The sequence below is a fragment of the Podarcis erhardii genome (genome assembly GCF_964252035.2).
Source record: "Podarcis erhardii genome assembly, chromosome: 16".
Lineage (NCBI taxonomy): Eukaryota > Metazoa > Chordata > Lepidosauria > Squamata > Lacertidae > Podarcis > Podarcis erhardii.
In genome coordinates this window covers 34,666,204-34,684,872 of record NC_138514.1, presented here as the reverse complement: position 1 = coordinate 34,684,872, position 18,669 = coordinate 34,666,204, and the positions used below count along the sequence as shown (strand labels likewise).

General features: G+C 43.5%; 1 protein-coding gene across 1 annotated transcript in view; it reads left to right on the top strand.

Annotated features, from left to right (window-relative positions):
* The window catches only part of BRIP1 (BRCA1 interacting DNA helicase 1), a gene marked incomplete at its 5' end in the record, with an annotated part of 82,350 nt that overhangs the window by 16,183 nt on the left and 47,498 nt on the right, over nt 1–18,669 (top strand). The window contains one exon of the mRNA XM_081844351.1: nt 13,509–13,608. Within this exon, the coding sequence (XP_081700477.1) occupies nt 13,509–13,608 (100 nt within the window). The remainder of the gene's footprint in view (nt 1–13,508; nt 13,609–18,669) is intronic.

Below are 18,669 nucleotides of genomic sequence, written 5' to 3'. Positions count from 1 at the left end.
CAGGGATGTTTACACATAGACGTATTTTTTTAAATGCAAAGAATTGGGGTCAAATTTATTTAGCATGTGTCTCTCCTTCCTTTCCTCCATTATGGAATGAAGGTGGTGTACGGTAGGAGTGGGCAGACGCCAGGCTTGCTGGATCTACTTTGTTTTTCACTACAATCCCAAGATGCACCAATCAGAGTCAAATGCAATATAGAGAAACAGCGAAGTGGGCACTATCCTGACCCCTGAATCTAGCAGTGACCTGGACACTCAGTCAGAGGCTGCAGGGGCACTAGATGGAGAGATGAGTCGGGTTCCAGGCTCAAAGTGGACTGATGAACATAAGGAGACCGTTGCGCCTGAAGCTATTGGACAGGAGCCCCCCAGAAGAACTGCTCAGCCCCCAAGAACTTATAGGGCCAGAGCCCAGATCTTCACAAGCACCTTCCTTTGAAGAACCAGATATCTCCCTACACACATCACCAGTCTGGTGGTGCAAGGAACAAACTAAGATGAAAGCTATGGAATGTAGGAGCAGTCTTCATCTTCAGGCCAGAGAGCTGCCCTAGGAGCCTCTGATGTTCTCCACAAGGGGGTGGAGCCTGGAAGAGGTAGTCTGGAGACAGATGTTCACAAGGCCTCAGCCAGCTCCCAATTTTGGCAGGCCTGTCCGTGCTCCAGCAACCTTCAACCTAGCCTTGCCCCTCCGGCCTTGTTGCTTTCTCTGTGGGATCTAGCATTGGAACAGAATATGGTGCCCCCGAGAACATCCTCAACCCAGAACTGGAACCCACACACATTTCCTTTTTTACCCAAAGCTTTATTGATTTCAGCAGCCTCGTTTAAGGGAAGGAGAGGCTTTTTGTTGCTGGCATTGCTAAATGGTTGGGTTTCTGTATCATTGCTTATTTACTGCAAATCACCTGGAGAGCTACCAGTAGGTCCCAATTGTCCTTCTGCCAGCTGCTGGTATATGTGTGGAGACAAGGCACTGTTTTCCCTCTTTCTGCGTAGTTTTAAGAGGTGGAGGCTGAGCTCTGTAAGGGGTCGGCAACCAGCAGCCAGGGAGCCAAACCCGGCCATTGCCAATCACTCTCTAGTCTCTCTCCAGAGCAATCATCCTGCTTCGTCCGATTTGCAATTTCCACTGCAGTGGTGGGTCAAATGATTGGGGGGGGGGGGTTGTCATGCTAAAAAGGGTGTGCTGGGGGGCAGAGGTCACTAGGATGTGGAAGAGCAAAACGCAGGTGAGGAAGCAGAGGGTGGGGGGACACTGCCCCACTGTCAAAGGCTCACTGTGGTCACCTGCCAATCGCATTGCTAACTACCTGCTGTTCGACGCAAGCGAGACTCTCGGCCCCTGACATATTGGGTTGGGGGGCTGTACCCCCTTCGAGCCCTGTGGTCCCAAGGTTTCTCCCATCTAAACCCTGAGCAGATGCTTAGCACCAGCAAGGTGGCTGGTGGCAATGAAAGTACATTCTGTGGCAATTCAGCGGAAGCCTAAATGTCTGCAAAAGAAGTTGAGCAATAACTAATTCCCAATAATGCAATATCCCCCCCCCCCCCGCCCAGCATGCTAAGTTAACAGACACCTGAAGGGAAATGCAAAACCATTGACTCTATTTATGCTCAAACAGAATGAACCATCTTTTAAAACTCGAGGCAATGATTTCATGCTGGAGTCTGCCTTTGAAATTTCTTTGCTGGAGATAGATTCTTTCCCTTCTGGAGCATAACTTAATATTCCTACAAGTATATTTGTTTTCCTCCTCAAAGAGAGAGAAGAGGGAGAGAAATGCAAACTAACTTCTTAGAGGCATGGGAAGAAGCCATTTCTGCTCCTTTTATAGCCAATTCCTTTTATACAGGAATCGTGGGTCAGACAACCCATTTTCCCTCATGAATACCTGGGGACTGTTGGGATTGCTTGGTTTTGTTTCGGTTTTTTAAAAAATGTGAATCTACCCTTGGAGCGCCACCAATAGTTACCAGACATCCCCTTTCCTACTATTCTGTAGATGGTTGGAGACTGTTCCTCTTCTCTTGTGGAGGTTAAAAGATTTAGCACTGACGGGCTCCAGGTTCCCTCTGAATTCCCCTACATGGAGCATTTAGGCGACAGCTTTATTTTGGCTGTCTTTAATGGCACTTGTCAAAACCGCTAACGTCTGGTTGCTGATTGTATTTGCTAACCTCATCATCTCCTCCTGCCACCATCTGCCTTTCCCAACCCTCTTTGTCTGATTCCCTCCCAAGTTGAAACAAAACCTTACCATATGGGACCACCAGACCACCAAATTTATGTATTTATTTATTTCCATGACTTTTTTTTATTACTGTAAAATCAAAAGTACAAACAAACGGGGGGGAAACATGATTGAAATTACTAAACATAGCAGCAGTAGAGGTTGTATTTTCCTAATGAATAGAGAGCAGATAATGTAGAAAAATAAAAGCAGCAAAACCCTTCATAAAAGCCGGTTTTTCTATTTTGGTGGAGGAAGAGAGTTTTGTATATCTGAACTGGATAGATAAGAAATGAAATCCCCCCAAACAGTGTAGAACTGTTTAGGGTCTTCCTTTCCTTTAGAAATACAGTGGTACCTCGGGTTAAGTACTTAATTCGTTCCAGAGGTCCGTTCTTAACCTGAAACTGTTCTTAACCTGAAGCACCACTTTAGCTAATGGGGCCTCTTTCTGCTGCCGCTGTGCCGCCGGAACATGATTTCTGTTCTCATCCTGAAGCAAAGTTCTTAACCTGAAGCACTATTTCTGGGTTAGTGCTGTAGAGTCTGTAACCTGAAGCGTATGTAACCTGAAGCGTATGTAACCCAAGGTACCACTGCATGTAATTTGTGATTGCTTTTCTCTGCAGTAGCCAGAGTCCGCAATACATCATTTAAATGCACAAACCTGTAAATTTAAATATATAAGCAGTTTTAAATGTTTCATTTCTTTCCTTTTAGCACCCAGAGTTAAGTATTAAAGTCACGAATCCCCAGATACACAATGTATTTATTACCATCAGCAAATCCCAACTAGTTAAATGTTCCCGCTTTTTTAAAAAAGGATGTCTCTCTCAACAGTATATAAGGGTTTGTGACAACATGTGCTTCTCTTTGTTTGGAAACAGGCCAGGTCAGGTTTGTGCATTTAAATGATGTATCGTGGACTCTGGCTACTGCAGAGAAAATCAAAGTGGACTGATGAACATAATTTTAGATATAGGTAGGTAGCCGTATTGGTCTACCATAGTTGAAACAAAATAAAAAAATTCCTTCCAGTAGCACCTTAGAGACCAACTAAGTTTGTTATTGGTATGAGCTTTCATGTGCATGCACAAAAATATTGGTACCTGAAGAAGTGTGCATGCACACAAAAGCTCATACCAATAGCCAACTTAGCTGGTCTCTAAGGTGCTACTGGAAGGAATTTTTTTTTATTTTGATGAACATAAGGAGACCATTGCACCTGAGGCTGTTGGACAGGAGCCCCCCAGGGCAACCTCCAGGAAACCCAGAGCAGGGCATGGAAACCATAGCAGGGCACCTGCTTTGCATGCAGAAGGCCACTGATTTAATCCCCTGCATCTCCAGTTGGACTGGGAGAGACTCCTACCTGAACTCCTGGAGAGCGATTGCCAGTCCGTGTCTACACTAAGACAGATAGACCAATGGACTGACTCAGTGTAAGGCTTTTTCCTATGTCCCTGTGCCCACCTTGTCCAACAATAGATATTCAGCGGCAAACTGCGTCTGGAGTTGGGGGTTCCATGTGGCTATCGTTTGTTGGTGTGTGTGTGTGTGTGTGTGTGTGTGTGTGTGTGTGTGAATTAATTCATAACAAATGAAATCGATTTCATCTATATCTACTCATGTGTACCAGAAAATTGCAACCATCTACTGCTTCTTACAACTACGTAACCCCAAAGCTATTGCGTTGTTTGGATTTATTTTAACAATTGGGTGCTGATGAAAAGCCCTGGCTTCAGATCACAATAAGGACATGCAGAATAAATGCAGTGAAATATGCCAGTTCATAAAATACACGCGTGTCAAGAAGAATCTAGATCGCAAAAGGGGGTCTCTGCGGCTTTGAGTCGGAGCTTACAGTGGCTTAAAGGAAATGTCCCAGAGTAGCCAAAATGGGCAAGGTTTGCTCTTGCTCCACTGTGTGTTGTTACGGCTTTTGGGGATTTAATACAGGAGTTTCAGAATTGCAGGCTTTCTGGCCTAATTTTTCTTTGTAAGATGTAAGGGGGAATAAAATGTGTGCGATGATATTAATTTGCTGTTAACTAATATGGCACAACATCAGTGGGCGACAGTTAATCTATCAAACCCTGCCATGGCCCCTTTCTTGTTGTTTTAATATGTTATAGGGATGAAATGTGTTTTTCAGATATGTTTTATATTTGTACCAGGTAATGGAAAGTACAATATATTATGTGCTTGTACCCTAGAAGGAGGGGGGAATTGTGAGGGAAATAATTGAACATCGTAAATCTTACCCCGCACTTCAGCCTTTCTTTGCCTTCTGTTTTGTATCTCTCATGCAAAGTTCTTAAACCCAGCCTCATCCATCACGACACGGCCCCTGCTCTGGCATGCATGGTATCCCTGGCCTGGCTCTAAAGAGCTGAACAGGGTGAACTTGGTAGTCTGGGCTCCAACACCATGTCAAAACCTGCTTTTGAAAGCCCTCTCTACAAGTGACCCACTCTGCAGCAATGGGGGGAAGGAGGCGCTCGGGGCAGAAGGCTCCAAGTTCAATCCCTGCGGTCTCCAGGCAGAGATGGGCAAGACTGCCATATGAAACCCTTGGCATAAGGCAGCTTCATAGGAACATGCTTAGTTGTTGTTTAGTCATTTAGTTGTGTCCGACTCTTCGTGACCCCCTGGACCAGAGCACACCAGGCACTCCTGTCTTCCACTGCCTCCCGCAGTTTGGTCAAACTCATGCTGGTAGCTTCAAGAACACTGTCCAGCCATCTCATCCTCTCTCGTCCCTTTCTCCTTGTGCCCTCCATCTTTCCCAACATCAGGGTCTTTTCCAGGGAGTCTTCTCTTCTCATGAGGTGGCCAAAATCTTGGAGCCTCAGCTTCAGGATCTGTCCTTCCAGTGAGCACTCAGGGCTGATTTCCTTAAGAATGGATAGGTTTGATCTTCTTGCAGTCCATGGGACTCTCAAGAGTCTCCTCCAGCACCATAACTGAAAAGCATCAATTATTTGGTGATCAGCCTTCTTTATGGTCCAGCTCTCACTTCCATACATCATTACTGGGAAAACCATAGCTTTTACTATACGGTTGGCAAGGGAACATGCTTAGTTGCTTTCTAATGTTTGTCAACATCTTCCTGGAACTTCTGTGGTTTGTGCACGCAAAATAATCACAGTAAAATTACGGTAAAGGTAAAGGGACCCCTGACCATTAGGTCCAGTCGTGGACGACTCTGGGGTTGCGGCACTTGCAGGTTTTGGTTAAAGGTGAGTCCCGGGTCTGGAAGAATGAAAGAATAGTAGACTGCACTAACTCAGAAGTGGTTCTCCAAGGTTTTGCCCAAATCTAGCTGGAGATCCCAGCAATTGAACCTGGTTCCTTCTACATGCCAAGCAGGTGTTCTTTACCACTGACCTGTGGCTTACGATGACAAAAGGAAGCAGGCAAGTTGTACTATACATTATAGAGGGAGACTGTAGACTCACAGCTGCTGTCCTTGGCAAGAAACATTTGGCTAATGGCTACTTTGGCATCAATATTTTTCTTAATGTTTTGGGCAGTATACTAATGGCTAAAGTTCAGTTGGATCTGAAACTTTTAAACCTAAACCCACACAGCCCAGGAGCACATGTGAAGCAGCAATAAAAGAAAATAATGGTTTTAAGCATAGACAAAATACCTTTGATTCACTGCTGAGCAACTGCCACCAACCACCGCACATCTGGATTTGGGGAAAGTCTTCCAGGTCAAAAATCACTACTTCTAGAAATGAAGTATTTCTGATAGCTATTAGGTGTGTGTGCGTGTACATGCATTTCAAATAATGAGGACTATCCACAGACTAATAAATCTGCTTTGGGTATGTTTACATTCAGCCATGTCCCTGAAGAAACCGACAGATCAGATGTTTTAGTTTAGAAACTTTCCATCATGATACGGTGACTATGTGATTCCTTGCACAGTAGGCTTAATAACTTCCTTTTTCTCTCTCCCCCCATCACTGTTAAGATTTACTACGTAGCTTACGCATGCCCTTATCAGACAGTAATCTTAAAAGGTTTTCCTGTCTTGCTAACAGTGCACTTCGTTTTGAGTCGATGCTGAGTAAATATAATTGAAGAGCAAGTTACGTTCCCAAGCATCTGGCAAAGTTCCTCTTAGTTAATCGTTTCTGTGTAGAGATAGATACACACACACAAACACACACACAAACAATGTGCTGGCCTATGTGATGACTCCAAGGGCGGGGAAAACCTGCACTCTTTATCTGCCCTTCTTTTGCATTCTATTTGATCATCTTGTGGCAACATTACCTGAAGCCGTTCAACTGTGTTAAAATGAGGCAGTGCAATGTGTTTCAGGATGGGCAAATTTATCAGTTTCTTGTTCTCTCCAGTCAGTTCATTTCCCCACATTTCCCCACCAGTTTGTGATTATTGCTATCATTAAAAAAAAAGCCTGATGAACATTTCTCCAAATACATATATTTTTGCAGCGATTCCCCCTAATATAATGTATTTTGCATGTTAGATTCACTTTTATATGCATTTTATGCACACTTCACTCTAGTATTTGCATTTTTGTATACATGTTGCTTGTTTGGAGAACAGTGTTGCAAAATTCAGAGAAAAGTGAGTTTCAAAATATAGCTGTAGTTCGTTTTGCATACAGCTTCATAAAGTGTGAATTTATCAGGTTTGCCTTTAAATGCAAACTGAACCAGATTTCTTTGCACCCCTAGTTGTCTTAAAAGGCTTTTAGAAAATCTTTTAATGGATCACTTTGTATATGTAGAAAAAGAAACAATGAGCTAGATTAAAAAAACAACTAATCCAATAATTATTAATGGCGCTCAGGCTTCAACTCTGGATTCCCCGAATCATTCTCTCAGCCCAGGTGCTTATTTAGCATGAGAGGAGATTTCATATTGGAGCTTGTTGGATGAGTCCAATATAATGTTCATTCCATGTGCAAAAAGAGCTTTGGTGTTTTTTCTAAGCAGTTGCCTGCAAATGCTTTTTTAAAACCATTCCTAGTTTCAACAGTTATTGGAGGTTTCTTAACAAAAAACTAATGTTAGAGCCACTTTTATTGGTGGGGGAAATTTGACCTTCTCAGAAGTTTATGTACAGCAGCAGAACTGCACTTCAGTGGCTTTTCATTTTGTTAATAATAATAATAATAATAATAATAATAATAATAATAATAGAATGGAATGCTTCCCTGAGTCTTCAGATGTTTCACATGACATTCTTACTGATCCTTACAACAGCCCTGCTAGGTAGGTCACAGTGCAGATGAAGAGTTGGAGATAAGAGTTGTTGGGAAACCTGTAGCTCTCCAGATGGTGTTGGCTGTTAGCTCCCAGCAGCCTCAGCCAGCATGGTCAGTGGTTGGGGATGCTGGGAGTTGCAGTCCAACACCTGAAGATCTGCAGCCTCCCTTCATCCTAAGTCCACGTAGTAAATCCATAACTGAGTTTCCCCTCCTCTGCTTTTGTAAACCTTGCTGACAATATCAAAGGAATTATTCGTTTGGCATTACTCGACAGCTTTACAGCCAATTCTCTACTACTGTAATATATTTATTAGTACACGTAATATATTTATTTGTGCTTTTATCTTGGGTTTTTTTCCTCGTGAACTGCCCCAAGATCTTTTGATGAAGGGTGGTATGTAAATCCAATAAATAAAAAAATTAATTCCCATTCCACCCCACCTTTCTCCCAAGGCGCTCAGGGCATTGTATAGTCTTTTCCTCCTGTCCGGCTTAATAAGTAGTCAGTCAGCTTGTCCATTTATATACCACTTAATTCTGACTGTCTCTAAGTAATGTACAGTGCTACCTCAGGTTAAGAACTTAATTCGTTCTGGAGGTCTGTTCTTAACCTGAAACTGTTCTTAATCTGAGGTACCACTTTAGCTAATGGGGCCTCCTACTGCCGTTGCGCCACCGCCACATGATTTCTGTTCTCATCCTGAAGCAAAGTTCTTAACCCGAGGTAATATTTCTGGGTTAGCGGAGTCTGTAACCTGAAGTGTCTGTAACCTGAGGTACCACTGTACAAGCAACTCCGGGTTTAGGCACGTCTGAATGACGTGATCAAAACCGAACCCAGAAATAGGCCCCAAACATCATAAAGACATAATGTAAAAGGGCAGAGTGGGCTCAGGTGTGCTCTGCCAACGCGTGTTGGGGTCCAGAATGGAGCTCTCTGTGCAAAACGAGGATTGCCTGTACAGGTAACTCAGCAATATAACAAACATAAAGATTAGTTAAAACCACACAGTGGAAGAGAGAAAATGTGACTTGCTCAGTGAATTAGCTTCATGGCTGAATGAGGATTCGAACTGGGTCTGTAAGCCTGGAACATTCAACTTCTTCACCTAGGGATTTAAGTCATCTAAATTAAGCATTTTTTTTCTTTGCAGTCTCCGTGCAGACCCTCCTGGCTGTTCTGAGCCTGTATAGAACAAACCTTGGAAAGTTCTACAGGGTGAGCCAGGTAAATTGATGCTGATATATTTATTGTTTCCCCAATCACAAACTTTGTTTTATTCGTATTATACTTTGTCATACCTCAAATGATAATTAACTCTCAATGTATGGGAGAGGTGCTTTCTGAGACGTCAAAATCTTTTTCAGTTAATAGTTCTGCTGCTTCACTGAGATTTGAACCCATAAATCCCCTACCTCCTCTCTCCTCTTACACTGCAATTCTGCTCAGAAGTAAGCTCATTGATTTCAGTGGGGCTTGCACCCATCAGGTAAGTGTGTAAAAGATTGCAGCCTCAGGCACTACACCATGTCAACCCATCATAGTGAAATAGATTTGAAATTTTGACCTTTATTCCTCCAGAGTAAATTAAAATTACAGTAACATTACCTCTTTCTGATTATATTTCCTTTATTTTTTTAAATGTGTACTTTACTAAGCTTAGTATGCAAACTGTTACCAGCAAACTAGACCACAATAGCCAGGCCCAATTGCAAACAGATGGCTCTCTCTTGTTCTGACGGCCACATGCTGCCGTAGTGAAAACTCTGCCCCCGCCCTGCTTCCCCAATCCAGTCAAAACATCATTTTTCAGAAGGAAATAACCTTGATAGTTCTGGACTGCCAAGTGAAAATTCTCTAGATGACTGCATGGAATTTATCAAGACTGCTAACCTAAAGAGCACTTAAATTTTCCTGAAAGCTTTAGTATGATACTTGTTTAAGTTGTTCTTGAAGAAAAGGTAGATCTTCAGAGAGAAAACTGACCCCACCTGCACAGGTGTGGACAAGAGAGCACAAGACTCGCATGAGCCACAGATTAATCATGCAGACTTGCTCTCCTGAGTGCCCGCATTTGCAGGAATGAATAATAGACATTAAATGTCTGAGCCATGTAACTCACGCTTGCATAAAGTCAGCTCTAAATGCAAACAAACTCTTAAAATCTGGATGTTTTATATTCTCAAGAAGAGAGCAAGAGAGTGACTTAGTCCAGGGTCACTCAGTAAGCTTCAAGGCTGAATGAGGATTTGAATTTGGCTCTATGAAGCCTGGACAGTTCAACAATTTCACCCAGGATTGCATGCGCTGACGTCTGCCATCAGCAAAAGGGACTTGGGACCATTGGAAGTCTGCACCCCTTTCCTCCCATGACTAATTCAGGGCAAGTGAGAGACCCAGCGGGGCCCCATGCACCAGCCAGGGAAAGAGCAGAGCAGACACAGGAGCTTGTATTTTCCCTCCCTGCCTGAAACAATGCTAGGTTCTAGGTGTCTGTTGCTCTGGGACTGGGGGGGGGCAGTATAGTCCCATCCATCAGCCAAAGAAATGACATTTTAAAAAATTGATGCACTCCACTTTGGGGGACAGTGATTGTCTGAAAGGCAGGCAGGATAACAATATGTAAAATAAATACTGTAAATCAGGCTTCCTCAACCTCGGCCCTCCAGATGTTTTGAGACTACAATTCCCATGATCCCTGACCACTGGTCCTGCTAGCTAGGGATGATGGGAGTTGTAGTCTCAAAACATCTGGAGGGCTGAGGTTGAAGAAGCCTGCTGTAAATAATAGTGTTCGGTCTTAGAGCTGGTTCTACCTATTCAGAACAATCTCACAGTGTAGGCCTACTCCAGCTACTGCTGTTTGGAACCCCTGGATAAATTACACACATTTCTCAGGTACCTCAAACTCCTTAGGTCGGTTGGTTTTGCTCAAGCTGGAACTTGCCACATTTGCTTCGAAATTGCATTTTTGGATGAATGGGGTGGGAACTTTCAGAGGGACGGCAACACTCTGGACCCACAGGGGCAGAGGTTATGTGTTTCAATTTATTACTTTTTATTGGATTTGTGCACCTCTCACATTGGAGCCACAACGCGACTTACGAAAACGTAACAGAATCACAAATACAAAAACTGACAAGCATAGTCGCGTCCCAAAAACGTTAAACAACCAACTCCTCTGTGATATAAATTGAAGAAAATTCCTCATGCCACAGAAAGAAAATCAGCAACCCCAATACAACGGCCGTTAAGAAAACACCAGCTAGGGAGAAGTGGATGTTCATTGTAAAACCCTAAATGAACTTGTTCTACTGTTAAAACTATTGAAGGGGGTAGGGGAGAAATATTTTTTTAGTGGCTCCAAAAAGATTGTACAGAGGGCAGCCAGGTGAGCTTCCTCAGGGGGAATATACCCCATGGAGGGGCTACCACTCCTGTAAGCTAACAGCGGAGGGAGCACTCTGAGAAGGGCCTCTGGGGAAGATCTTAAGTCCTGGGGAGGTTATCTGCAAACAGAAACCGTGTGCTTTACTGCAGATTTTGCAAAGCTCATGGTAGAGTTGCAGTACCATTAAGTGGCCCGTGGCCCCTCTAGCCCAGGATCCTGCTGTAACATCAGCCAACTGCATTATTTGTTAAATTTATATCCCACAACTTCCTTCAAAGGAGCCCAAGGCGGCAAACATGCCAGTACTGAACCAGTGCAGTTAAAAAGATGCCATAGATAACCATATGAAGCCCACAAGCAGGACCTGAGCATAAGAATAAGAATAAGAATAAGAATAATAAATAGCACACTAAAAGGAGATTATTAGTAAGATCTTACCAGCCACTCTGAATATTAAAAGCATGATAAAAGATCAAACATTAAAAATTTCCCCAAACAGGGCTGCTTTCAGGTGTCTTCTAAAAGTCAGATAGTTGTTTATTTCCTTGACATCTGATGGGAGGGCATTCCACAGGGCGGGCGCCACTACCGAGAAGGCCCTCTGCCTGCTTCCCTGTAACCTCACTTCTCGCAGGGAGGGAACCACCAGAAGGCCCTTGGCGCTGGACCTCAGTGTCCAGAATGAACGATGGGGATGGAGATGCTCCTTCACCACCTTCCTCCTGCGCTTTCCAGAAACTGGCGTTCAGAGGCATACTGTCTCTAACAGTGAAGGTAGAACATCAGCAGTCATTGATACTCCCTGAGTTTGTATGATCCTCTTTTGAAGCCTCTCATGGGAGTGATTTCTCTTCCAAAATTGCCAGTGTCCGTTTTGTCTACTGTATGACTCAGTAGCCGGACTGCTAGCTGACAATTGTGAAGCATAAAAAGGTAAAGGGACCCCTGACCATTAGGTCCAGTCGTGGCTGACTCTGGGGTTGCAGCGCTCATCTCGCTTTACTGGCCAAGGGAGCCAGCGTACAGCTTCCGGGTCATGTGGCCAGCATGACTAAGCCACTTCTGGTGAACCAGAGCAGCACATGGAAATGCCATTTACCTTCCCGCCGGAGCGGTACCTATTTATCTACTTGCACTTTGATGTGCTTTTGAACTGCTAGGTTGGCAGGAGCAGGGACTGAGCTACAGGAGCTCACCCCGTCACGGGGATTCAAACCGCCAACCTTCTGATCAGCAAGTCCTAAGCTCTGTGGTTTAACTCACAGCGCCACCCACGTCCCATTGTGAAGCATACATATTGACAAAATGATGATTGCAGCAGCATATCTGGTGCATAGGCAACCTTTGCATTGTAACCCCGCCGTGTTTATGGCACATATCTGGTTAGAGCAACACACACGCCCCCCCCCCCAACCTCTGCCCGTTTCACTTTCAGCTTGTCATTGGACAAAATCCATACCTTGGCAAATGCATTTAACCTCAACTTTAAACACTCTCTTCACAACATTTTAACACTGATTGCACCTTGGGGGTTTAGCTCAGCAGGCTTCATGTGGATTAGTAATAGCACATGCAAAGTGAACTGACAGTAAAACTTTCACTTGCATTTGGCTGGGCCCCGTGTAAACGCGATCCTGATGAAGTGTGACTAAATCCCCAGCTAAAAACTTTGCCTCCTTTTGCTTGTTTGGAAAGGGCTATTATGTAATGGTATTGAGTGCCCTGCGAATAACTGAGATCTTTCCCTCTCACTAAGGGATTGTATATGCCGATGTATATGTGCGTTCTTGTAATTCAAGATACGTAGTCTATTAAAATGGCACAGAATGTTATCACTGAAACCTAATGGAAAGAAAAGTGTTTGGTTTTCACTACCCCTGCAACTCCAGGAATCGTGCGCCTTTGAAAAATCTGAATATAATTCTTCTTATTCTCATGCTTCGACCCCCAGTTGGGAATTGCTGCTCCCAACTCTCTCTAGGGTGTTTTATTATTAAATGATTCTCACCCTATAAATCTCATGTTGAGTGAAATCCTTAAGGTGTTTTGCCATTTCCCTAAATTGAGTATCTCCTATTGCACTGGAACAAACTTTTTTTTCTTCAGCTTTACACATTTTAGTTTTCTCTGCATAAATGATCTGGTCAAGTATATTGCGAATCGTATGGTGAGAAGGTGGATCAATTTCCCTAACACTGTAGCTTATCAACTTTGAATTTTGCACTCACGCTGAATGCATGCAGCTATATTTGTTCATTCGTATTTATTTTCTTCCATCTACAAATTACTTCCTATGGAAATTCTTGAAGTCACAGAACAATAAAAACGTATATAAAATAATTTCATGGAACCACTTCCTAGTCCTCAAGAACACCGGCACCAAAAGATTTGGGTTCAGACCAAAAAACAACATTATAGCATGTGTCTGTGAAGTTCTAGGTCTGCTCATGTAAAAGGTGTCTACTCATAAGGAAGCAGTCTCTGAAGCTCTCTTACTACCTGCAGCTGTGTGGTTCAGGAGGCCGGAGCATATAATGTCTCCCTATTGAGCCTTCCAGTAGCTGGGGTAAAACACAATTCACTTGTTCTGTAGATCTTTGTTCCTGATCCTAGTGTTCCCACCTAGGCTGTTTCCTGGCAATTGCTTCTGGATCATGTTTGGACCTAGACTGACCACCTGCGCTTTGTTTGGACTGCATTGCTTCCGCACTACCCTGCCTGTGCCGGTGAGTACTTTGATGAGAGCCTTAGACCTTCTGAATAAGGGACCCTAGCCTATACAGGAGCGTGACAATCACAATATACAGCAAGGTGTGAAATTTGAAGCATAGCTGCGTTTGGGTTTGGATATTATTTTGGGAAGTGCCAATGATGCTGGTTTTAATTAAAACATGGACTGAACCAAATCTCTCCCCCATTTCTTTTTTGTAGTCCAGTAGCATCTGGAGACCCACAGTTAGGGGTACGATGAGAGGAAAAGAATATTAAACCAGATTAAGTTTTGAAGTGTAGATATTCGTACACCTTCACTCACTCAGCTTCCAATTATTGTTCTTCTTCCTAATGAGATTGTGTGCTGGCACTTCCTTAACACCAATCTTATATTTGCTACATATGAAAGCTAATTGCCATGCTAGCTGAGGCCCCATTAGAATGGTAGACCCCAATTCCTCAAATAGAGGAATTAGTTCTTGGCTAATTCCAGTATGATCGTGCCTGATGAACACCACATGGGATAAAGGTTTAGACTTGAACTTTATTGTCTACAACTTCCCAAATTTTCTGGTGATGTTCTTGGCTAAAAAAATCAAAATACATTTAAAGACACATATTTTGAGAGTGTGTGCAGTGCTTTTGTTTTTCAAAGACATATATTTCAAAATAATCTCAGATCAACACCGAAATGGAATAGAATGGACTTAAGGGTGAAACTTGGCCCAGATGGGAAATGGGTTGATTCCTCATCCACGTCTTCCTCCCTCTCTTCTGCCTGTTATCTCTTCATATCTTGCCTTTCTTTTTGCCAAGAGAGCTGTTAAGTCAGCTTTGCAGTTCCCTAGTGGTCCCACAAAAGGCTTTTTGATTTCGCACTGGGCCTTTGTTACCAAATGAGGGTAACCAAATGCCCAAGATATCACCCACCCCTCTGACTGGTATTGGGCTCAGCTGCTCTGATGTAACAACCTGTGATGCCACAGTGAGCCTACACATAGCTAGCAGCAAAAACTTTTCTGAGCTTCAAGGGCAAGTTCCCCTTCTAAACCAGGGGGTGGGGAATCTGGTGTCCTCCAAATGCTGTTGGGACTCCCATCAGTTCCAGCCAGCATGGCCAACAGTCAGGAATGATGGGAGGTGGAGTCCAAGGCATCTGGTGGTTACCAGGGCAGTGAAAGCTGCCCTGTAGCAATCTCTCTTCTCCAAGAGCTGCATACACTCAGCTGTGTCCCCGTAACTCCTAGAAACTCTTTTACAGACTTGTCTTGGAAGTACTTTGCGTAACTCTTCCCACTAGCTTATTGGCATGTGCTTCCGTTCCATATGGCTGCAAGGGTTTGGCCCGGGGGGTCTAGTATTGATAAAAGGATTTTCTGGCTAGTTTATTTCTCACATATCCCCTTTAATATCCATCTTGGATGTAAGAGGTTTATAGAGAAGGAAGAAAATAAATCCATCAGGACGGTATAATAAAAATAATAACTATACTACGGATTGTAAAAATTTTGTTAGCATACCAAAGTTGTCTGCTCCTCGGTTTTATTTTATTTTTTTATTCCACCACATATTCCTATTAACTGTGTTTTATGCCGGGTAGTCTGATGTGAATTGGATATTAATTTGCCTCCTGTGCTTTGGAGGAGAATGTAGTTTAATATAGTTACCCTCTATGGTTAAAGTTGCTCTCTAAAATGCTCACTCACCTCTAGAATGAACCCTATTTGGCTGGAACGGGGTCTATTATTATTATTATTATTATTATTATTATTATTATTATTATTATTATTTTAAAATTCATATATTCCCCTTGTACTTGTTGGTGACTTGTTAAGCAGATTCCTATTTTTATTTGTAAACTGCCTTGATTGCCTGCGTCCAGATAAATAAGCTAAAGAGCGGAAGCTTTCAGTCTCCACCAGGACAAGGGAGGGATGGAGAGACCTAGCTCAGTGGCAGGGAATCTCCTTGGAATGCAGAAGGTCTCCGATTCAATCCCTGGCATCACCAGGGAGGGATGGGAACGCTCCCTGTGTGAAACTATGGAGAGCCACTGGCCATCAGTGCAGGCAGTAGCAAGCGAGATGGACCAATGGCCTTACTTGGGATGAGGCAGATTCCTATGTGAACAGAAAGTTCGCTCTTATAGCAGGAAACCATCATTTCCTGTTACATCTGCACCAAGCTAACCTGAGCAGAAGATTAAATAAAAAGCGAAACCCAAATGAAAACAGCAATAAAAAGAGCATCATTTTAAAACTTAACTACATTTCCCCATGGGATCCAAACTCAATATTGTGGCTTTGTTTAAACTATAGTCGGGAGGTGGGTGGGGAATAGCCAGGTTCAAACCATTGTTTTTAGTTTGTTATGTTAGGTTGTACGCCTTGCTTTTGCTTCTCATTTTATGTTTACTTTTATTGTATCTTGCTACTTCATTAGCCGCTCTGGGAACGTAAGTTTATATCCAAGATATTTGATATACATTATGTAAATAAATCCAACTATGTTCGTTTGCAGAAAGGACTGGTGGTTGGAGGGAAATGGCCACACAATTTCACAGAGCTTGCTCTGTTGTGTCTTTTTGAGGCTATCTAGAAATACTCCACAATTTAGAAATCGTACTGATTCGAAGAAAACTCTTTTAAATATTGAGACATTGAACATGTATTTTGGGGGAGGGGGAGGGGGCGGAGACACACAGGATCTGACTTGCTGAGTTTCCTCCCCCGGCTGCTGCCAACCCTTTATGTACATGCTTTAATGTGTTGGTTAAAGGTAATCCTCCCATTGTTTCCTTTGCCCTTTCGGTGTGTTTTGTTTGGTGTGACTACTGTATATTTTCATTGATGCAACACTTCATGTCTTGCTGGAAGAGATCATGGCTAAACACTTTTAATCCAACAAAATACAACATCGTTGGCTCTGAACTGCTATTGATCTCTTCTTTTTGAAGAAAACCCTCCCCTCCTTTCCCTTCCTTGTGTCCTTAAGTGCTGTGAAAATACGGAGGAAAAACTGGTAATTGTTAGTAACAGGATCTGGCGGCATTAGAACTTGTATGTCATTCATCTTCAGAGGATTAGAGCAGGTATGAGCTCACAGGCTAAAAGACAGTACACGATAAGATAGATGTTTTTTAAAAGGAGCCCAAACGCGATTATTGATAGGATTCACAATAGGAGATTTAAGTATTTTAGTGCTAACAACAGGAGTCGGGGAGGCACATGCACCACCCTGGGAGAGGCTGGTTGCCTTGTCAAAGAGCGTCCTAGTTCAAATGAAGAGCAAAGCTTGAGATCAAATACCTCTCCAGCTACGGCTTAGCGCAGGTGTTTACTTTCATCAGCCTCTTTGACTAAGGTCACAGTGAATGATGTGTTTGATTTTGTGTGTGTGTGTTAGAAAGGCATTGAGTGGGTAGGGAACACTGGCTGCTACCAAAGAGCAAGGTTAATGCTTAACCAAACTGGAGATGACATCTGTCTTTCATGCAAAGATGAGTCACCGCTAAGTTGCTCTTAAGCCAATAAAAGAGAGCAGTGTCTGCTGAAAAGCAAAGACATGTTCAGGCACCGAGGAGGGGAACTTGGAAGTGGTGAGCTAATTGCTGCGCAAAATTAGTGTTCAGAGCAGTCAGTCAGTTGACAGATGAGGACAAGAGAAAGCACAATGTGTTGCTTAGAGGAGAGGGAGGCAGTATGGACTCCTGTGTGTCGTATTGAGGCCGTGTGATCTATTAGACTTATCTGCCTTTTAGTTCAGAGGTGGGAAGCCTCAGGCCCGGTGACTGAATGCAGCCCTCCAGGCCTCTCTATCTGGCCCTCAGGGCTCTTCTCCAACCACGCCTATCACCCAAGCCACACTCTTCTCCAGCCCAGCCACACACCCTCCTCAAGTGTTTTTGCCTGGCTGGGATATGTCTTTGAACTACGATAATACTGCTTGCTTGCCCCGATGGAGGGGTGGGAGTTAAGAAACCTCTGGCTTTTGTGTGGCTGGGAAAAGGTAAGTGTCACATCAATTGCCCCAGCCACTTTGGCCTCTGTCCTTGCCCATCCTTGGCAAGTGGCCCTCCTAAGATTGCTTATGGGAGAATGCAGCCCACTGGCTGAAACAGGTCCATTACTGCTGCCCTAGTTCACCAACAACCAGTGTAATCATCTTTATTCTCATTTTACATGGGACCTAGCTAAGCTGCCTCCAACATGGCTAGGTTCATGCGGAGAGAGTCCCTTGAAGTCTGTTACATATATTGGGCGTTGGCAACGCCTGACCATGTCACCATTACATGAGCTGCCTCTGAGCTAGCCAGTTGCATGCGAAAGTGCACCCTATCGCCAATATTTCCACAGTTTTCATAGCACCCTTGGTCTAATTTTCCCAAAAGCCACCCAGAATCTGGCATCAGCTTTAATACAGCCACTTTGCCGTAGGCTAGGAGACAGAACATCATATACTTTCCCCCCTGGACTGATGGAAAAGAATCAACCCCAGATTACTCAACTCCCCACTCCCCAATTTGCTAGTAAATGAAAGGAGTGTTGCCAATTCTTCAATGAACTTTACTGAATATTTAATTCCCAGTTTTCCAGTTGGAAACCATTCTGGGTTTTGCTTGGTCTCAGTATAGGGGCATGGATGGCCTGCATGCAAGCAAAATGGTGGCTTATATCCAATTCTCCCAAAGCCTTGGGGCTATAAGTGAACCAGGAGCTAACTAAACAGCGTGGAGATTGCTCCTAGAAAGAGCTGACTGTAGGTCCAGAAAGTGGACTGGAGGGGAGCTAAAATTCATTGAGTCAGTACTAACCAAGAGTGGAGCCTGGCCCTGACAGAACTGTCAGATGAGGAGAGTGATGCAAATATGGTGTGCGGCAGCAATAAATCAGACAAGAGCGGGAAATTGACTAGCATTTTGACAGAGCCAGATGAAACCGATACATAAGTCTAGAAGCTCCATAAAGCCCTTATCAATTTTTAAAGGCCATTTTGGGCTCACTTTGCATCTTTGGTCATGGAAATGTAATAGGGGGTGGTGACATCAACAAGGGCCAAATAATTCACTGGATAGA